Source organism: Corvus moneduloides, chromosome 2 (assembly GCF_009650955.1).
Source record: "Corvus moneduloides isolate bCorMon1 chromosome 2, bCorMon1.pri, whole genome shotgun sequence".
NCBI lineage: Eukaryota > Metazoa > Chordata > Aves > Passeriformes > Corvidae > Corvus > Corvus moneduloides.
Window position 1 is genome coordinate 106361184 of NC_045477.1, and position 16078 is coordinate 106377261.

General features: G+C 41.3%; 1 protein-coding gene across 1 annotated transcript in view; it reads right to left on the minus strand.

The window, feature by feature from the left end:
• Positions 1-16016, minus strand: part of VEGFD (vascular endothelial growth factor D) — a 29641-nt gene extending 13625 nt beyond the window's left edge. The window contains exon 1 of the mRNA XM_032100701.1: positions 15294-16016. Coding sequence (XP_031956592.1) covers positions 15294-15383 — 90 coding nt within the window. The 5' untranslated portion in view covers positions 15384-16016. The remainder of the gene's footprint in view (positions 1-15293) is intronic.
• Positions 16017-16078: the final 62 nt, after the last annotated feature.

Genomic DNA, 16078 nt, shown 5'->3' on the forward strand with positions numbered 1-16078 from the left:
ACAGCTTGTCCCCAGTGCAGCACGTGGAGCACTTGTACCAAAAGGCAGCATGTTACTGAGGACATCTGAGGATACCTGGGAAAACAGCACACAGAGATGTCCCGTTCTTTGACAGTGCCCAGCACCAGACTGATCTGCAGGATTTGTGCCCAGATAAATTGGGAAGAGGAGATACCCACTTCTTCACCCTCTTCATCACAGCCGTCAGAACTATTTGACAAATGCAGACTTTACTGTGTCCCTGATCTCCAGGGAACCTGGTAGACACCAATCACATCACTGGTGTGCCTGAGCTGGCCAGTCAAGCCAGAGCGAATCCCAGGCCACCCTACAGGCAATCTGAATCAATTCAGGCAGTGAGCCCAGCCCATGTGCCTCTACAACAAGCCACCTTGGGTGCCAAAACTCTGGTTCCAGACATGAGACACCACTGCAGGGTCAGGTGATACAGCTGGAAGCTGCACTAAGAACGAGGGCCCATCCACATGGCAGGCAAATGCAACATTCAACATGTTGCAAAGTGCAAGATGCATCTGCCATCTCCCATTCTGACTACACTTGGGTCATGCCCAAGTCAGCCATGGCCTCATGTCCAGCCTCAGGGCTGCAGCTGTGCAGCAGCATTGGCACAGTCACTGCATTTTCCACCTGTGTGATGTTCATGACCACTCTGCTCCCATTGGAGAAAACTCCCTACACCATCAGTTTGAAGTTAATATTCACTTTTAAAATAGCTGTGTAACACTTAATATTGCACAGAATCCCATAATAATACTGCTTTCTTTGGCTGCTGCTTTCTGACATCTGTGTTTGTGCCTTTATCAAGACATTGAGTATTTATTTCCACTGACTCACCAGATCTGCTGAAAACATTGTCTCCAACACAAGTAAGAGGTTATCTTTGTAAATTTCTGTGTTGCACTGGGCTGGTGCTCTCTCAGCTGTACTCTCTGGTCATACAGTGAACTGTATTTTTTGACTTGCAAATAAAGGGCTGCAGTGCCAGCTGCCATAAATAAAATTCCAGCTCTTTAAAGCAAAGTAAAAGAGGCTGTCGATGAGGTGTGTAGCAGACAGCAGTCCGAACCATTAGAGAGAGTGCTCTGTATAGGACTGGGGAGGGGGTGAAGGAAAGGCCCACCTATAACAGGAAGATTTTTAGATGAGATCTGAAATCCAAGCACTGAGTGCATCTGTTACTTGTTATAAAAACATCTGTGGCATTTATTTTGCAACAATACAGATGTTAGCCTGTACACATGGGCCAAGTTAGTTTTTGGGTATATACCTTGCACTGACCTAAAATTCCCTAAGTAGTTAACTCAGAAAAAGTTGTTTGCTCTCCTTTTATGCCCATATTGTGCTCTAGCAAGTTGCCATGTTTCATTACAGAGATGGCTGCTTCATAGGTGAACAATTTCTCACGCATTTCATATGTGGTAAAAACTGGAAACCCCATCTCAATACTTACAGACAAATAGCTCAGAAGGAATGTGAATACTTAGCACCAGTAACTGAATTTCAAGACAGATATGCAAACAAGATACCCAGAATTTTGCTGATCCAGGAAAGCTGAAATTCAGCTTGAGGTCAATGCGTCAAGACTTATTTGTTCCAAGAACCGCAGCCTATGCTGCTAACTAATTCACTAACTGTCTCCTTGTTCTTGCAAAACATGCAAGTGTAGGACCAGCACTGGCATGGTAATGGGACCAAAGATAGCAAAACTGAACTCTATTAAGCATTAACTTTTTTCCCTTTTCTCTGTGGTAAAAAAAACATTCTAGCTGAATCAGCATCCAAGACTTCTGAACTGGACTGAATTTACAGACAACCTGTAAAATGAGATGACAGCACTCTGGAACTTAGAAATATATCCCAGAACTTCTTGTAAGAGTCAGCAGTCTGGGACGACTCAGCTTGTCAATTTCTTTTACTTATATATCAAGAGGTTTTATTAGTCATAGAATCATAGAATTGTTAAGGTTGGAAAAGACCGCTAAGATCATCAAGTCCAACCACCAACCCAGCACCACCACTGTGTTCACCACTAAACCAAGCCCTGATTATTATATGAGCAAAATAAGATTTAAACCTAAGATAAAAGAGTACAGAAAAAGTAGCAATGCCTCCTCATGTTAAGCAAAGATCATTGATTTTATCTAAAGCAAGAATTTGTACTGTTTTAAGGACTTTTTAATTTTTAAAGCTATACAAATTCCATAATGTGGAAAGAATACAATGAAATTAACAAACTTTATGCCTTCACAAGTACTATTGTGTAGAAGGGTCATGAGTAGAGGTCTTTACCAAAAAAATGCATCTGCAATAGGATTTTAATTCTGGCAATTAAAAACAACCACCTCTGATATTGATGCATAATAGTGGTACTGGCAAAGCCAGCCTGTGTATTCAGGTGGTTTCTTCTCTTACTGCTTTTCATATTTTGGAAATTGGAGGGTATGGTCAAAGGCAATGCAAGGAGCAGTGCTCATTGCAGTATTGCATGAGAAATGTATCCTAATTAACCTAACCATGATCATCCAAAACTCACACAGAGTTACCACTTCTCTGTCAGATCCAGGTCTGCTCAACTTTGCCTGAGCTATTCAACCCTGAAGTGAACCTGTTTCCCCTTCTCTCATAATGTTTCCTAACACCTGCCCAAGTTCTGCAGTTTGATCGGATTGCTTGTTGCCTACCATGATAACAAAAGTGTAATTGTATTCCTTCTTCTTATATTTGAGTTCTTCCTGGAGGGAACAGATTTTGAAGCTGAATTTTTAACTTCTTCACAAGGTTCCCTGTCCAGTACGGAATTTCCTGATGCCCTTTCCCATAACAAGAGCACTGAGATGAAGTACGGTCTTTGCCACTGAGCATTGCTAACACTAGGCAAGATGGTGATGGTAACAAATATCAAAGTAATAGGTTTAAGTAGTTTACTCTTACCTCCTCAGCTTGCTGCTGCTCTTAATGTCATTTTTGTAAGTATCTTATCTAAAAATGGATCCCATTCCCCAAGATAAAAACCAGACTCATAATTAAATGAAATTGCATGTTTTTCAAAACACTGATCTCTCATATGTTCCAAAATTATTCTTCAATTCAAAGAGGAATATCTGTTTTCCTCTATTTTGGCTATGAACAATCATCAGGAAATGATAAGGCAAGTTAGCATTGTGATTTTTGGATAATTACAACTCTTGTCCTTCCAAAAGAAACTATAATGGACTATCTATCTTCTTCCTAGCAATCTTAGATTCCAGGAAAACCCTAAAAGTAGTCAGCATTGGAAAGGAACAAGAGAAAAAGCAGTGATACATTCAGTGGCCTTTCCCGCCTTGGACACGGACTAAGATCAGACACTGAGTTCATTTCCCCACTGATTTATGCTAGTCCAATGTTTAGCTTATGCATCATGTCATACAGATGCACAATCCCACAGACAGCCTGCACTGTTCAAACTGGGCTCTTTCTTGACTATTAGTATTGACCATATCCTATCAGGGCTGCAGCTCTGCGGTTTGCACCTTTTCTCCGTCCTTGAGTAGCTCCTAGATTTCCTGCTTAGGAAAAATACATCAAAATGATGTCTAAGAAAGACAGATGAATCCACCTTTGCAGAACTCCTTTTTTTTCTGCATGTGCTGCTCTTTTCAGCCTGACACAGGTGGTCTTTGCATTAATGCTGTGTTTCTAGACCTCCTGGACATATTTTGAACAACAGAGGAAAGATGTGGAGTACAACAGTAAAAAAAAAGGCCTGCTAAGGTCCTAAATTTATTTGAGGACCTATAGCATAAATACATGTGAGGTCGTATTTAAGAAAACAGATGCATAACTGATCTGCATTGATGCTGATGAATAATATTTTGTGTGCATGAGAAGGTAAAAATAAAAACTGATTGAAATCCATATTTTGCTCAATCTGCCTGCATTTCACCCTGTACTCAAGCACGCTCACAATCCAGGAAATACACCCTGAAAGCTTTACATATATGACTACTTTCCTTAAGCCCCAGCCTCACAGTCTTTCTCCACAGTAGAACGTAAACCTCTGCTTAAAGCTAAATGTGTAAGAACTCTTCTGATAAGGAATGTTTTTCTGAGTTAGGGTCACAGATACTATCGTGGCAAGTGCTGCATAAATACCAATGGAAATTTTCAACATTACCACTGTGTCTGGGGCCAGGACAAATGATTAAGGAACCTCTCGATAACCTTGCACTGTTTTATGATCCATCCTCTCAGCAGCTAAGCAATAGAAAGAAGGTAACAGATTTATCTTGCCAGCAAAAGCAGATTGTAGCTGCATAGCACAACGATGATTCTCTTAATGCCATTGTGTCACAAACTTGGCCAAACAGGCTTAAGATAAGGTCAGACTAAAACTTTGAAAATTAACCAATCTGTGGGGTGGAAGTTTTGTCTCAAAGTGAGGGCACCTGAGCACAAAGAGTACTGGCAGCATGTGAGGACATTTTGAACCTTTATGCCAGCATTGTGTGCTTTACACAGCTGTAGCAGCTGCATTCAGTTCAAGAGAAGCCATGTAGAAGACAAAGACTTGATGCAACCAGAAGGTGAATTCCCCCTATTCCAGTGCTGCCTGAAGGCTAATCTCAGAACTATATTCAAGCCAGTTTAAATACTAGGTAGATGAGTCATCACCACATGAAAATACCAAGGAATTTTTCTTCTATGTATGCTACACCTGAAAACAACCTCCTTTTCTTCCATGATGCATTCCCCAAGGTGTTTTTACCACAGTCTATAAGCTGATTATAGTTGCAGGCTCATCTTGTGGAGGTAGAGTGCCTACAGTTCCCTGCCACCCCACAATTATCAAAAATAAAAAATAATCTAATTTTATGATTCTATTCACCCAAATGGATATGAACTATTTATCTGAGACTCCTCTTATAGATAACGAAGAAAAATAGCTGCACTGGGTGAACATTCATCTCATTCTAAAGCCTGTTGAATTAACTGTGCACCCAAACTGCCTGTTCCTCTCCTCTGATGCTGAAGGATGAATTGGTAGATCACCATCTTAGCTGTAGGGAGGAGACCTGAATCCCACTCACCTGAGAGTAGTCAAATGAGATTAAATAACCTCTCCTAATCCAAAGTACAAGCAATTTACTAGGTACACAAATATAACCATCCAGGAAGTGCAACTCTACCAGGGTTAGAAGGAGCTGGGACTGGCTGAAGGCCAGCACTGGCAAGGGAAAGCACTCCATTCCCTGCCTCAAAGCCATGGTGTAGTTGCCCAGCCATGCTGTGGGCTCACAGTACACAGACTGTGAGCTGATGTGGCCAGGGAACTGCAAGGGAGTTCCCGTGGAAAAGTTTTGTTCTCTCTTGGCAGGCAAATGAAGGCATGAAAAATTGTGAAGGCAACACAAAGAACTACATTTTCCTGGTAAGAATAACAAGCTTGTGTGGAGTTTTTGCAGTGAGAAGAACTATTTTGGGGGTTTTCATCATTAGTAGTAGTATTTTTAGCATTATTGTGTCTCCTATGAGTTTGGAGTCAGGTGCAAACACAAAATAAAGAGATGATACCTAACGTGGTGTCTGTAACCAAAGCAAAAGGCAAGAGAAAAGAGAGGAAGCCATTCATCCAAAGGAAGTACCAAGGAAGCACAGAAGATATCGCTCAGAGTGACAGGCTATGACTTTGAGGTAGCAGGGGCTCAACCATTGCCAAATTTCATCATAACAAATATTGTCTATAATACAGCATCTTGTATCCTTGGGGTGTTGCATAACGGGTAATAAAAGAGTGAATCTTCTGCAGCTCGAAAACATGAGGCTTGGAGGAGTGACTTACAGCAGTATTAACAAACAACTGCATCACTCCATAAATATCTACCATGAGGCATCTAACTCTTGACACATATTAGCATGCAGTAATTTTATCATCACATTGTATTTCATTTCTGAGGAGAGAAAGAGCATTTACTTTTCAACAGCTCCAGTAAAATATTGATTTTGATTCTCTGTCAGCTATGAAATTCTGATGTATGAAGTTGCATCCCTGACTGTATTCCCTCTGGAAGCATGATTGTACATTATTAGTGCACAAATAAGCTATTTTTAATTATAGTGAATATGACCACAGAGAGACAAAACAATTAGATATTTTGACCTCCTACTAAAATTGTTCTCTGAAACATGATGGGCTTGTCATGGGATTTTTAAGTGGCTGTTACAGTCTTTGTCATCTCAGAAGCATGGATGAAATTTCAGGAACATCCAGTACTTCACTCTGCCTTCAAATGTTGTAAACTAATACTCAAATGCCTTCTAAAAATGTTTCATCTCTCTCAGTGCAGTGCCTTGTCCAGACTGAACATTCATTTGATCATCACAGGTACAGCATTAATAACCTGAAGGAGCATTCTGTTTATAGTGGGGACAAGTTTAGGCTCTGTGAGGAAAATTTCCAGCTGTCGCTTTTTAAAAAGGGTGATTTCTCCACTGAGAGCTGTATTGAAAGCATACAGCTCTATTGTCCAAGTATATAGCAAAAAAATATGCAAGGGGATGAAATTTCTCCCCTGAAAAAGCTCAAGGACTGAAGAACAGGCACAGGAAAATTTTGCTTCCCTCACCCACAATCCGTGCAAAACCTCTCTGCAGTCTGCCTTGAGAGTTAGAGAGTGTTGGCCTTGGCCGTGCATCCTCTCAGGAAAGGGTGACTGTGGGATCACAGCACTTCATCCTGAAGTCCTGTGAGCCATGGCTGCTGGAAGAGAAACTGTACAGAGCCCTGCCCTGCAAGAAGAGCAGTGAAGAGTTGCCAGAGCACAGAAAGAAGGACTGGCAGATATGTTACTTGGGGGTTTGGGAGGAACATAAATTGGTCAAACTCATAGTCTGGCCAGGTGCTGTATGAGGTGGCAGGGGGCTGACAGGGGGACATTGATCTGAGGCTGTCACATTTCTCACTGATACATTTGTGATGTTTGAGGGCCTCTTTTGCTAAAACCTTGTCAGTACATTTTCTGACTGAGACACAAAGCCAGAGGAGGAGGAAGATCTAGAGAGCTCCTCCACATGTTCAGTGTGGTAAAAAGCTTCCTCCAGACACGCCCTCTTGAGAGTCTGTCTCTTGGGCTCCAGTTTAACTTCCACTGAAGAAGGAGACGTAATTACCCATTTTCTAAACTTGGTGGTCAAGGTGGTGATAAAACTTTAGCTGAAGATGGTATGTTTCCACGAGTAAATCGTATTAACTACTCTGTGGCTTCAAGAGAACAGCTGTTTTATATTTTGAGTGGCCTTTTGAACTAGAATAGATCTTTTGTGATGCTACAGCAAACAAATCAGACTTCTTGCACTTTGGTAGCATGCTTACATTATAAAAATCCTTGGAGATGAGACATTTTGATTGCTGTATTCTCTCTTCAATAAACCAAAATATTCAAAGCAAATAACTGAAAACATCAGAATTGGACATGGTTTTGTAGAAGCATGAATCTCAGAATGTTTCATATAATTTTTCATGTCCAAAGCAGAGACTGATAAAATTTTATCAAAATACCTCTCATAATAATATACTTTTAGCCAATTAGGTCTTTATACCAAAATGGAGCACTTTTTTTCCAGCCAGCAAATATTTTGAGTATCAGCTACAACTCTCACCAAACAGATGCTTCTTCCCACAGCCAGGTCTTTTGGCTCTCATGGGAAACATCCCCCAGTTGTGATCTTGAAGGTAACGGCATCCACTGTGCATCAGTTTGCTGGCAGTAATGGAAAAGCTCGAGTGGTAGATGAAAGAAAAAAGTTGGTCTGCTAAGATACAGATTTTCTTCCTGTTCAAGCCGAGTCATCTCCACTGAAAGTTTACCTTTAGGTCCCTCCCACGGTGACCACGCAAAGTATATTCACTTGGTAAGTAAAAAAACACAGGTGATTTGTCATAAATGTCCAGTGCGGTGACTCACTGATATGTCCTAAATTCTACTGACAGCCTTGGGAGTCTTGCAGTACATTTTCTGAACCTCTGCTTGTATGCTTGTTCATATGGTCTTGCATTGCTGCGATGTGTTGAGGCAGATGTGCTGCTCAATACAGAGCACAGCTAGAACAGTATCACTTCACTGTACACAAGGTTGGGTGCTGGCCTGACACTATGACAGGGTGCACACATCAAAAATAGCATATTAAATGTGTTTACAAAGAGCATGTCCAGGCTGTGGTCACTGTCTCTTGATATTTGTCCATTCCTTGGAAGTCACCAGGGTTTGGAGAGTGAGTTTGGAATGGCTCAGTAACAGAGACCTGGATGAAATCAGATGACTATGCATTCTTTTAATATTTGAAAATATTTTTTCAATGTGATGAAGGGTCCTTCAGTTAGCGCTTTCACCAGGTTTTGGGTTTGCCCCAAGACACTTTAATAAATGTTTTGGATGTGTGACTAGCCAATTGGACAGCTGGGTTTCAAAATGTCACTTCACAAAGCAAAGCCATTGCCAACAATGAATGAACTTATGTTACCCCAGTCACATGCACACATTTTCCTGGAATTGTAGTTTTTCTTGAGTAATATTTCCCTAGCAATTCAGAAAAGTATCCTAACATGGTTTCTGAGTCACACTGCTAATTAAAGTGAAAGGTTTTGCCTGTCTTTATGGCACATTCTCTATGTGCAAAGTGACATATGATACAGTAACATGATGCAACTTTTTCGCAATTCAACATGACTCAAATAGAATTCCCTCCCCAGCTGCACTCGAACAGTGACCACACTGCGGCCAGTGACCGTGAATTCTCCAACCCAACACAGCATGCTTCCCATGAAAGCATGGCTCAGACAAACCCATTCTGACATCCCGGGAGTGAGGAAGGCAGTCACCCCTTTCCAGACCCATTCATGTGGTGCCCACATTGGATTGCCAAATCCCACGAGTCCAACTGCACGTTGTTTGTGCTCAGGACGGCTCTGTGGAAGCAGGACGACCCTAGATGGCGTCCTACCACCAGCTGAGTGGCGGCACACGTTAAATCACCGGGGGAAAAATATAAAAGATACACAGCTGTCCTTCACAAAGGAAGGAAGCTGGACTTTTCTTAATGCAAGGAGACTAAAATAGCCTGTGCAATTGTTCTGCTGTTCATTGATGCAGAAGCCCATCTCCTTCGCGGGGATGTTAAAAAAAATTCTGCTTGGTCTTCCCATGGGCAAAGGGGGTCTGTGCAGCTGTAGTGGGGGCACTCAGCATTTTGTTTCCACTCCTCAAGTCCCAACAAGATGTATGAAGATTTGAAAAGCATGCTGGGGAGGTAGGAAGCAGGTGGAGATATAGATTAGGGAATGGCACATAGTGAGAGGAACAAGAAATTTCTCAGGAGTAAGGGTTTCTGTAGGAAAGTTACTGTGTCATATTTACTTCACTGCATCTCCTCAGCAATACAGTCATTTTTGGGACTACATCGCAAAGCCAAGCCCAAGGGCAAAGGCCAGTTTTTTAACTGGACTTACTTGCCCTGAGAAGAAGGCCTAAAAGAAACACAGATCCCACTGTTTGATAACTATAAAAAGTATTGTACAAGTTTTTTCATGGGAATAAGCATAAATGAGTTATCACCTACAACAACTGTACCTTATTTATTTTCCCAAATGCCAATATGGCATCCACAGGAGATAAGACACAAGTAAACCTTGTATGGAATAGAGACAGTGTTGATCAGAACAAAATCTGCAGGCACCATGGCAGAGGTCTCACCAGCCAGTTTGTTTTCCTGTTTTCAGGCAGACTTTTGCTTTGTTTGCCTCCTGTGGGAGTCTGCACTGATACCACTACACCAGTGGTTAGAAAAACCACAAATGCCTGTGGGGAGAAAGCACTAGTAGGCTGCAGAAAACAGACACAAGCAACATTTGCTAAGCCTGAGCTGATGGCTTGTTTTGGTTGCCTTAAGACCACTAATTAACAAACAGATGGCCCACTGCCCTCTGAACCTGCCTTCTTGCCTCCCCTTGCTTTCACAGACCTTCAGATGTGAGCTACAACTGATGGTAAAGTTTAATTAGTGCTGTCTTAATTTCAAACTGCTGATTATTGGATTTCTTGAATGCTGCATCTGATTAATCTACGCAGCCTGGCGTACTTTTCCAAGCTCTGCTCTATCCTCAGACATTACAATCCTAGCTGAGATGGACTGGATTGGATCAGCAGCTGGGAGGGATTTTTTTGCTATTTCTCATGAGTGAGAACTGTTCTTGATAAAGTGGCAGTGTGTTAGTAGTTGCCTTTCCAAATTGATAAGAGCCAAGGACGGGTGCTGTGCAGCATGACAACAATACAAGATTGTTCTGTTTTCCTTCAGTGTACCTTGTCAAGACAGTAGCAGATAAGTCAAAACAAATTGGCTTTCCTCACAACTTCCTTGATAGCTTCTCACTTCTGAAGGAAAAACACAAACAATCATTTCTGCAGGAGTGCTGTAAGTATATTTTCACACATTTTTGGCTCATCATGCCTATCAGAGATGGTAATCACAAAGAATCAAAAGCAGCAGACAAAAGTGGGAGAATGAAATATTTCTGAAAACTGCGATTTCATAATATTTGTTTAGAAGAGTTTCCTAACTTTGAAAGGAAGCTGGATTTGAGGATCAAAAACCTCATTTAAACAGAGAAATTATTTCCAATGACAATTCAAGTTGCTTTTTCTACCAGTTGAGCATTTTGCTGGAATTTCAGGGGTTGCCTTTGAGGAAGAAATCCCATGACATGGATGATTTGTTAGAATCTAACTTTTCTAGAAACTGAGCAACATTTGCAAGCAGGTTTTAGGGAGCTGTGTAGATCTATCTGAAAACCAGTGTCAGTTATAATTACAGAGACAAAAGCTTACAGCCAGCTCTGCTGCTCAGGTTTCCTCTCAGAGCTCTGTTTCAGTTGTACAGACAGACAGACTGCAGCTGGCTCACAGAAAGGAGATGTAAAGAACTCCCTGATTTCTTCTGCCCGTGGTCTGATGGCTCTCCAATATTTCCATGCCTTCCCAAGGGCAAGGCATTCTCCACTTAGGTGGTCCAGGGCCTCAGGATGATGGGGAAGCGCTGCTTCACTCTCACCAGTGGACAAGGGCTATGTACCAGCTGTGTTTGGAAAATGGCTTCCCCCTCTGTTGAGTTCACAGTGACAGGAGATTAAGAAGATCTTTTTGAGCAAGAGCGACCACTTGAGGCTTTAACTGTGTTTAGTGCAGAAGTAAAAAAGATTTAGCTGTGGAAATGAGTGCATGTAACAGAGAGCAGCCATGTTTACCTCCCAGCTAAGCCCATCTAACCCCTCATTCTTTTGATCAGAAGGGAGCTTTATAGTTCAGGGACACTCCTCAGGCCTATCCACTGCAGGTTTCTCTTTAACAAAACCAAAGGAGGGTTCAACACATGGAGAACACCTCTGCAAAAGGAAAAGGTTGTGACTCTGTTTAACTTGGGACCGAGCAGTTGTCCCTTTCTCTTGCCTGTCCCCAACACTTTATTAATAATGTGAAGCTGCAGAATAGAGCAGGGAGCAATGAGACTTAAATTCTCAGAGATCAAGACTTGCAGCCTCATTAGAGAGGCGGTTTTAGTGTTGGAAGGCAGAAGCAGCTCTGATGGGTCGTTGGCTTTTCTTGGCAAAAAATTTGCCTCGGCTCTGATGAATATAGGACATAGCTCTTCACATCTAATTTTAAAATTCTGGAAAAAGTAGTTTATGTCTGTTGCTGCTCTAGGAGAGGAAAAATTTGAGGGGGAGAGACAGAAAGAAATTTGCGGTTCTCTAGCTGAGAGGTTCCAAAACGTAAGAGACTGTCGGGACAAAAACTTCAATAAGGAATGTTTAAAGCATTTCCTGATGAAAAAAACTTTAAAAAATAATTCTCAGTCTTCAGAAAATGTGCGTGGAAATCTAACTCTTCCATGAGGACTTCAGGTTGGCATCCTGAACCAAGCCACTGGTGCACAAGGGCCAGCCTTGACATCAGTTCAGGTCTGGAGCCGAGCCCTGTGGCACACCTGTGTGGCTGTGCTGCCCCTGTCTGCAGCTGCCCACTGCTTCCCACCATAAGCCTGTGCTCCAGTTGTGCCTCAGACCGCCAGACACTCGATGTTCAGGCTGAAGCCTTCCATACTAGATGTCTGCCTCAAAATTATTTTAATAATTTTTTTTGCTTTCTCTGTCACAATGGTTTGACTGCAGTGGAGGATGAAGCTCCTCTTTTATCCATGCAAACAATTTTTCTGTTTCCCTACAGTGAATCACAGATGTGAATTTTTGACACCTGAGGAACCTTTTTTGGTCCAGATGTGTCTACTGCTATCTTTGAAAAAAAACCACCCAGATGTAAAAGCCTCCAAGAGCAGCAGCAGAGATCTCCCAGGGCTTTGCAGCAGTCAGGTTCTGTGCTGATTCCAGTCCATTCAGGAGTAGAGCAGGACATGGGTGCAGGCCACCCATGGGTCCAGGTCCAGCCTATGGGGCCAAGAGCACAGGATCTGTCTTTCTTCCTCCTCAGGCCACAGGGCTGTGGCATCCAGGGATAAGAACCTGCTGGATTTGCCTGTAGGAGGGGAAGGAGATGAATACTGATGGAAGAGGGCAAGACCTGGCCAAAGAGGCTGACATCATCTTTGGAGATCAGAACTAGAAACGGGTCAGGAAAAGGAAAGCTGGGTAAGTTAAAACCACAGGGACAAAGCAAGAAGCTATGGATGGAGAAGGGAAGGGGGAACCATGGTCAGATATGACTGGAAAACAAAAGTGTCCATTAGGGCTGTCTCTGAGGTGCTTGGACAGAACTCCTGAGGGTCTGAGAGAGAAGAAGGAGATCCCTATCCAGAAGGAAGCAAGTGGGAAAGAGGGTGGCACTTGGATAGCACAAAGAGACCAGTGAGAAAACTGAGTCCCTGAGTCCTGGAAGTGAGGAAATACAGGTCAAATGCTAGGAATAGAACAGGTCAGGAATGAAGAAAGGAAGGAGGAGCTCTGACAGGCAAGGAATACATGTACATGGGATTCCTGTGCCTAGAAGAGGATGAAGTTTTTGAAGGGTTAGGAAAAGCCAGCTGCCATGGAGATACTTGCTGGATCATGGCAGCTTGTACATAAGCTTTTTAACATTCATACCTTTAATCAGGGTATTTGAAGGGGAATAAGAGAATGTTTAAATCCTTAGTGCCCTGAAACTCTTATCACATAATACCACACTGATACCACCTGATGGTTTAAACCATAAACAGGTTTAAAATTTCAGGTGTCTTGGGCAGAGCTCACCTAACTTGGATTTATACCATGGGGGATAGAGCAGGTTGCTGGTGCCTAACCCTTCCTAGGTCTCATTAGCTGTGTATTACGTGAATCCTGACCTTATGGGTTTTATCCAGGCAATACTGCTGTTGATCTTAAAGAACTTTACAAAAATAAGGTAGGGTAGGTGAATGCAATACATCATTTCTGCATACTGCAAACTCAGTGTGAGGTGCAAATGGTAAAAATAGTCATAACCCTGTGTACCATCCAACACTGTAACATGAAGGACTTTTTGTGGTGTATTTCCACATATGTACACACACAGAAGCCCACAGGTCATACAGGAGAAAACAACCCAGAAAGCTAACATCCTATGTAAAACATTAAAAGAAAAACAAACAGTTTAGCCAAAAACCTCTGTCTATACCAAAAGAGCCAGAACAAGCAGAAAGCCAGTCTTTTCCTTTTGGCAATCAGCAGCCAATGCAAGTGAAATACAGCATTTGAGTGCGATACCTTTTTGAGTGTGATCTATTTGATTCCTTTAGGATAGGATTGGAAACTGTCAGTGAATTGTTTCAACAACAGTAGCCTGTGGCTAAGCTGGCTGCTTGACAGTGGTAGCCAAATTTCAGTGAAAAGAATCACAATTGTACCTATGTTGGATGGACAGTCCTATCACAGTGAATAAACTGTAAGCCAGTGTAAGCTAGCAAGAAGAGCTCTTGCATTTACTCTTGGCAAAGTGGATATGGATTCAAAGTTTTTAATTAAAGGACCTTCCAGTGGTTTTACTATTGTGCTGAATAAACTTGTGTCCCACACAAGGACAGAATTATCATCCCTGCCAATACTAAAATGGTTACTATTCTGTATTAGAAAGCACGTTCTGGTTTAAATGCAGTGATTCCTACAAGTACGAAACTGGTGATTTGTCATGGAGTGCACAAAGTTAATGCATTAAACACGGCTGATTACTCTGGTCCTAATGCCTTCAAAGAATTGATTGCTGAGGTTGTAAATTAAAAGCTTGTGAACAGTCAGCAGGCATCAATCATCCTGAGGCACACATTGCTCACCACTGCTGACTTACTGGGCTGGCAGCAGCAATCTGCAATTAGGCACACAATTTAGCATTCTTTTCTAAAGCACAGGTCAGCATGCAGCAGGCTCACAGACTAGTGTGTGATCATTGCTTGCAAGCAGGAGGTTTTCTGAACTGAAAACAAAAATATTATCTTGTTTTGCTCTGCTAGTGAAAAACAAATAATTTGTCGTGGACCACACACTGAATTAATCATTTTTGAACAGACTTCACATGTAGAAGCTTGTTCCAGTTTTTGTTCTGATTTTTCGCAGTGATTGTCCTGGATATTCTCGCATTGACTTAAAGTCAGATCTGAAAGATCCTACTCTCAGGGTGAGGCTTCAGCTTAAATTTTGTTTCATGTATTTTATTCAGAACGAAAGTTAATGTCCAGGCAATGTGCTTTATTATTACTAGCTGCTGTTTATTTTAAATTCCTATATAACTTTTTCTAATGAAGCAAAAGAAAAACGTTTCTCTCATATCTGGCAAACAAGTGAACAACTGATGAACACATGTTCTTACAGGGAAAATTTCAATACTAGCATACTAATTCCTGCAATTATAAATACCTGAAATAAAAAAATGTATTTAACAAATATTCTAAATACTCTGATTCACACTTCTTTTTCAGGTTTTTCTTTTATTTTGCATGACTGAAACTAAAATTTTAACTCAAGAACAAAGTATACAACAAGTACTTAATAACTAGTAAAAAAACTAAAAAAATATTAAACAGAGAATATTAATTTAAATTCCTTGTAGATTCATTTTCCTTTATGCTGCTAAACATCTCTGCAACTAAACCATCACCAAAGTAAAAAATAACAACACATTACCAAAACAGCAAGAAACCCACTACCTTGCACATTAAATATAGGTAATTCTGGCAGCTTGTATTATTAAGAATCACAGTAAATAAAGTTCACTTGCCTTCACAGATCCATTCTCATAGTCAGATCCTTGCAGCAGATGTAGAAAAGAAACTATGAAAATATTCACAGTTGCCCACGGTTTGTACATTCTGATGTTTAAAATCCACAGGTTACTACGGAGTCGTTGTCGTACAGCTGGAGGTGTCTGTTTCAAAAGGCATTTCTCTTCCACCAGCAGAGAAAAGCTTCCAGAATTTCTCTTATAAACTCACAAAGGATTCCAACATCCAAGAGTAAATATCTGTCCCTTTGCTGCTCAAAACAACTGTAAGTTCCTCTAGAGAATGTAATTTCTTAGAGCAGATCTTAGATACACTTGAAATAAAATCATGATAAGGTTTTAAATAGATCTATATCTGTATGTATACACATACACACTCACAAGTGATCAGGTATGGATTCCAGTTAATGAAGTTAAAATATCTTCCATCAAGACACAAAGATACATTCGATATCCATCTGTGGTCCAGAAAATGTGAGAAATCTGCTCGATTCTGTGCTCCGTGTTACAGCAGGCTTTTAAGATGGTAGTGTAATGGCCAGTGTTTTGAGTCGAGAGCTGTAATCCAACTCTGTATTAAAACTTTTTTCACAACCTTCATGGAAGCTTGCAGAAGCATGTGTCTTAAATCTGATACAGACTTTGGCAGTAACACAGGCAAATTTTGGCTCAAATCCCATTTTCTTCCTACCAATAGCATAGCAGTTTTAAAACTAACTGATGCAATCTAGACTCCCATTATTTTAAAGAGGATTACCTGAAACATGAGACTTCAGCACACG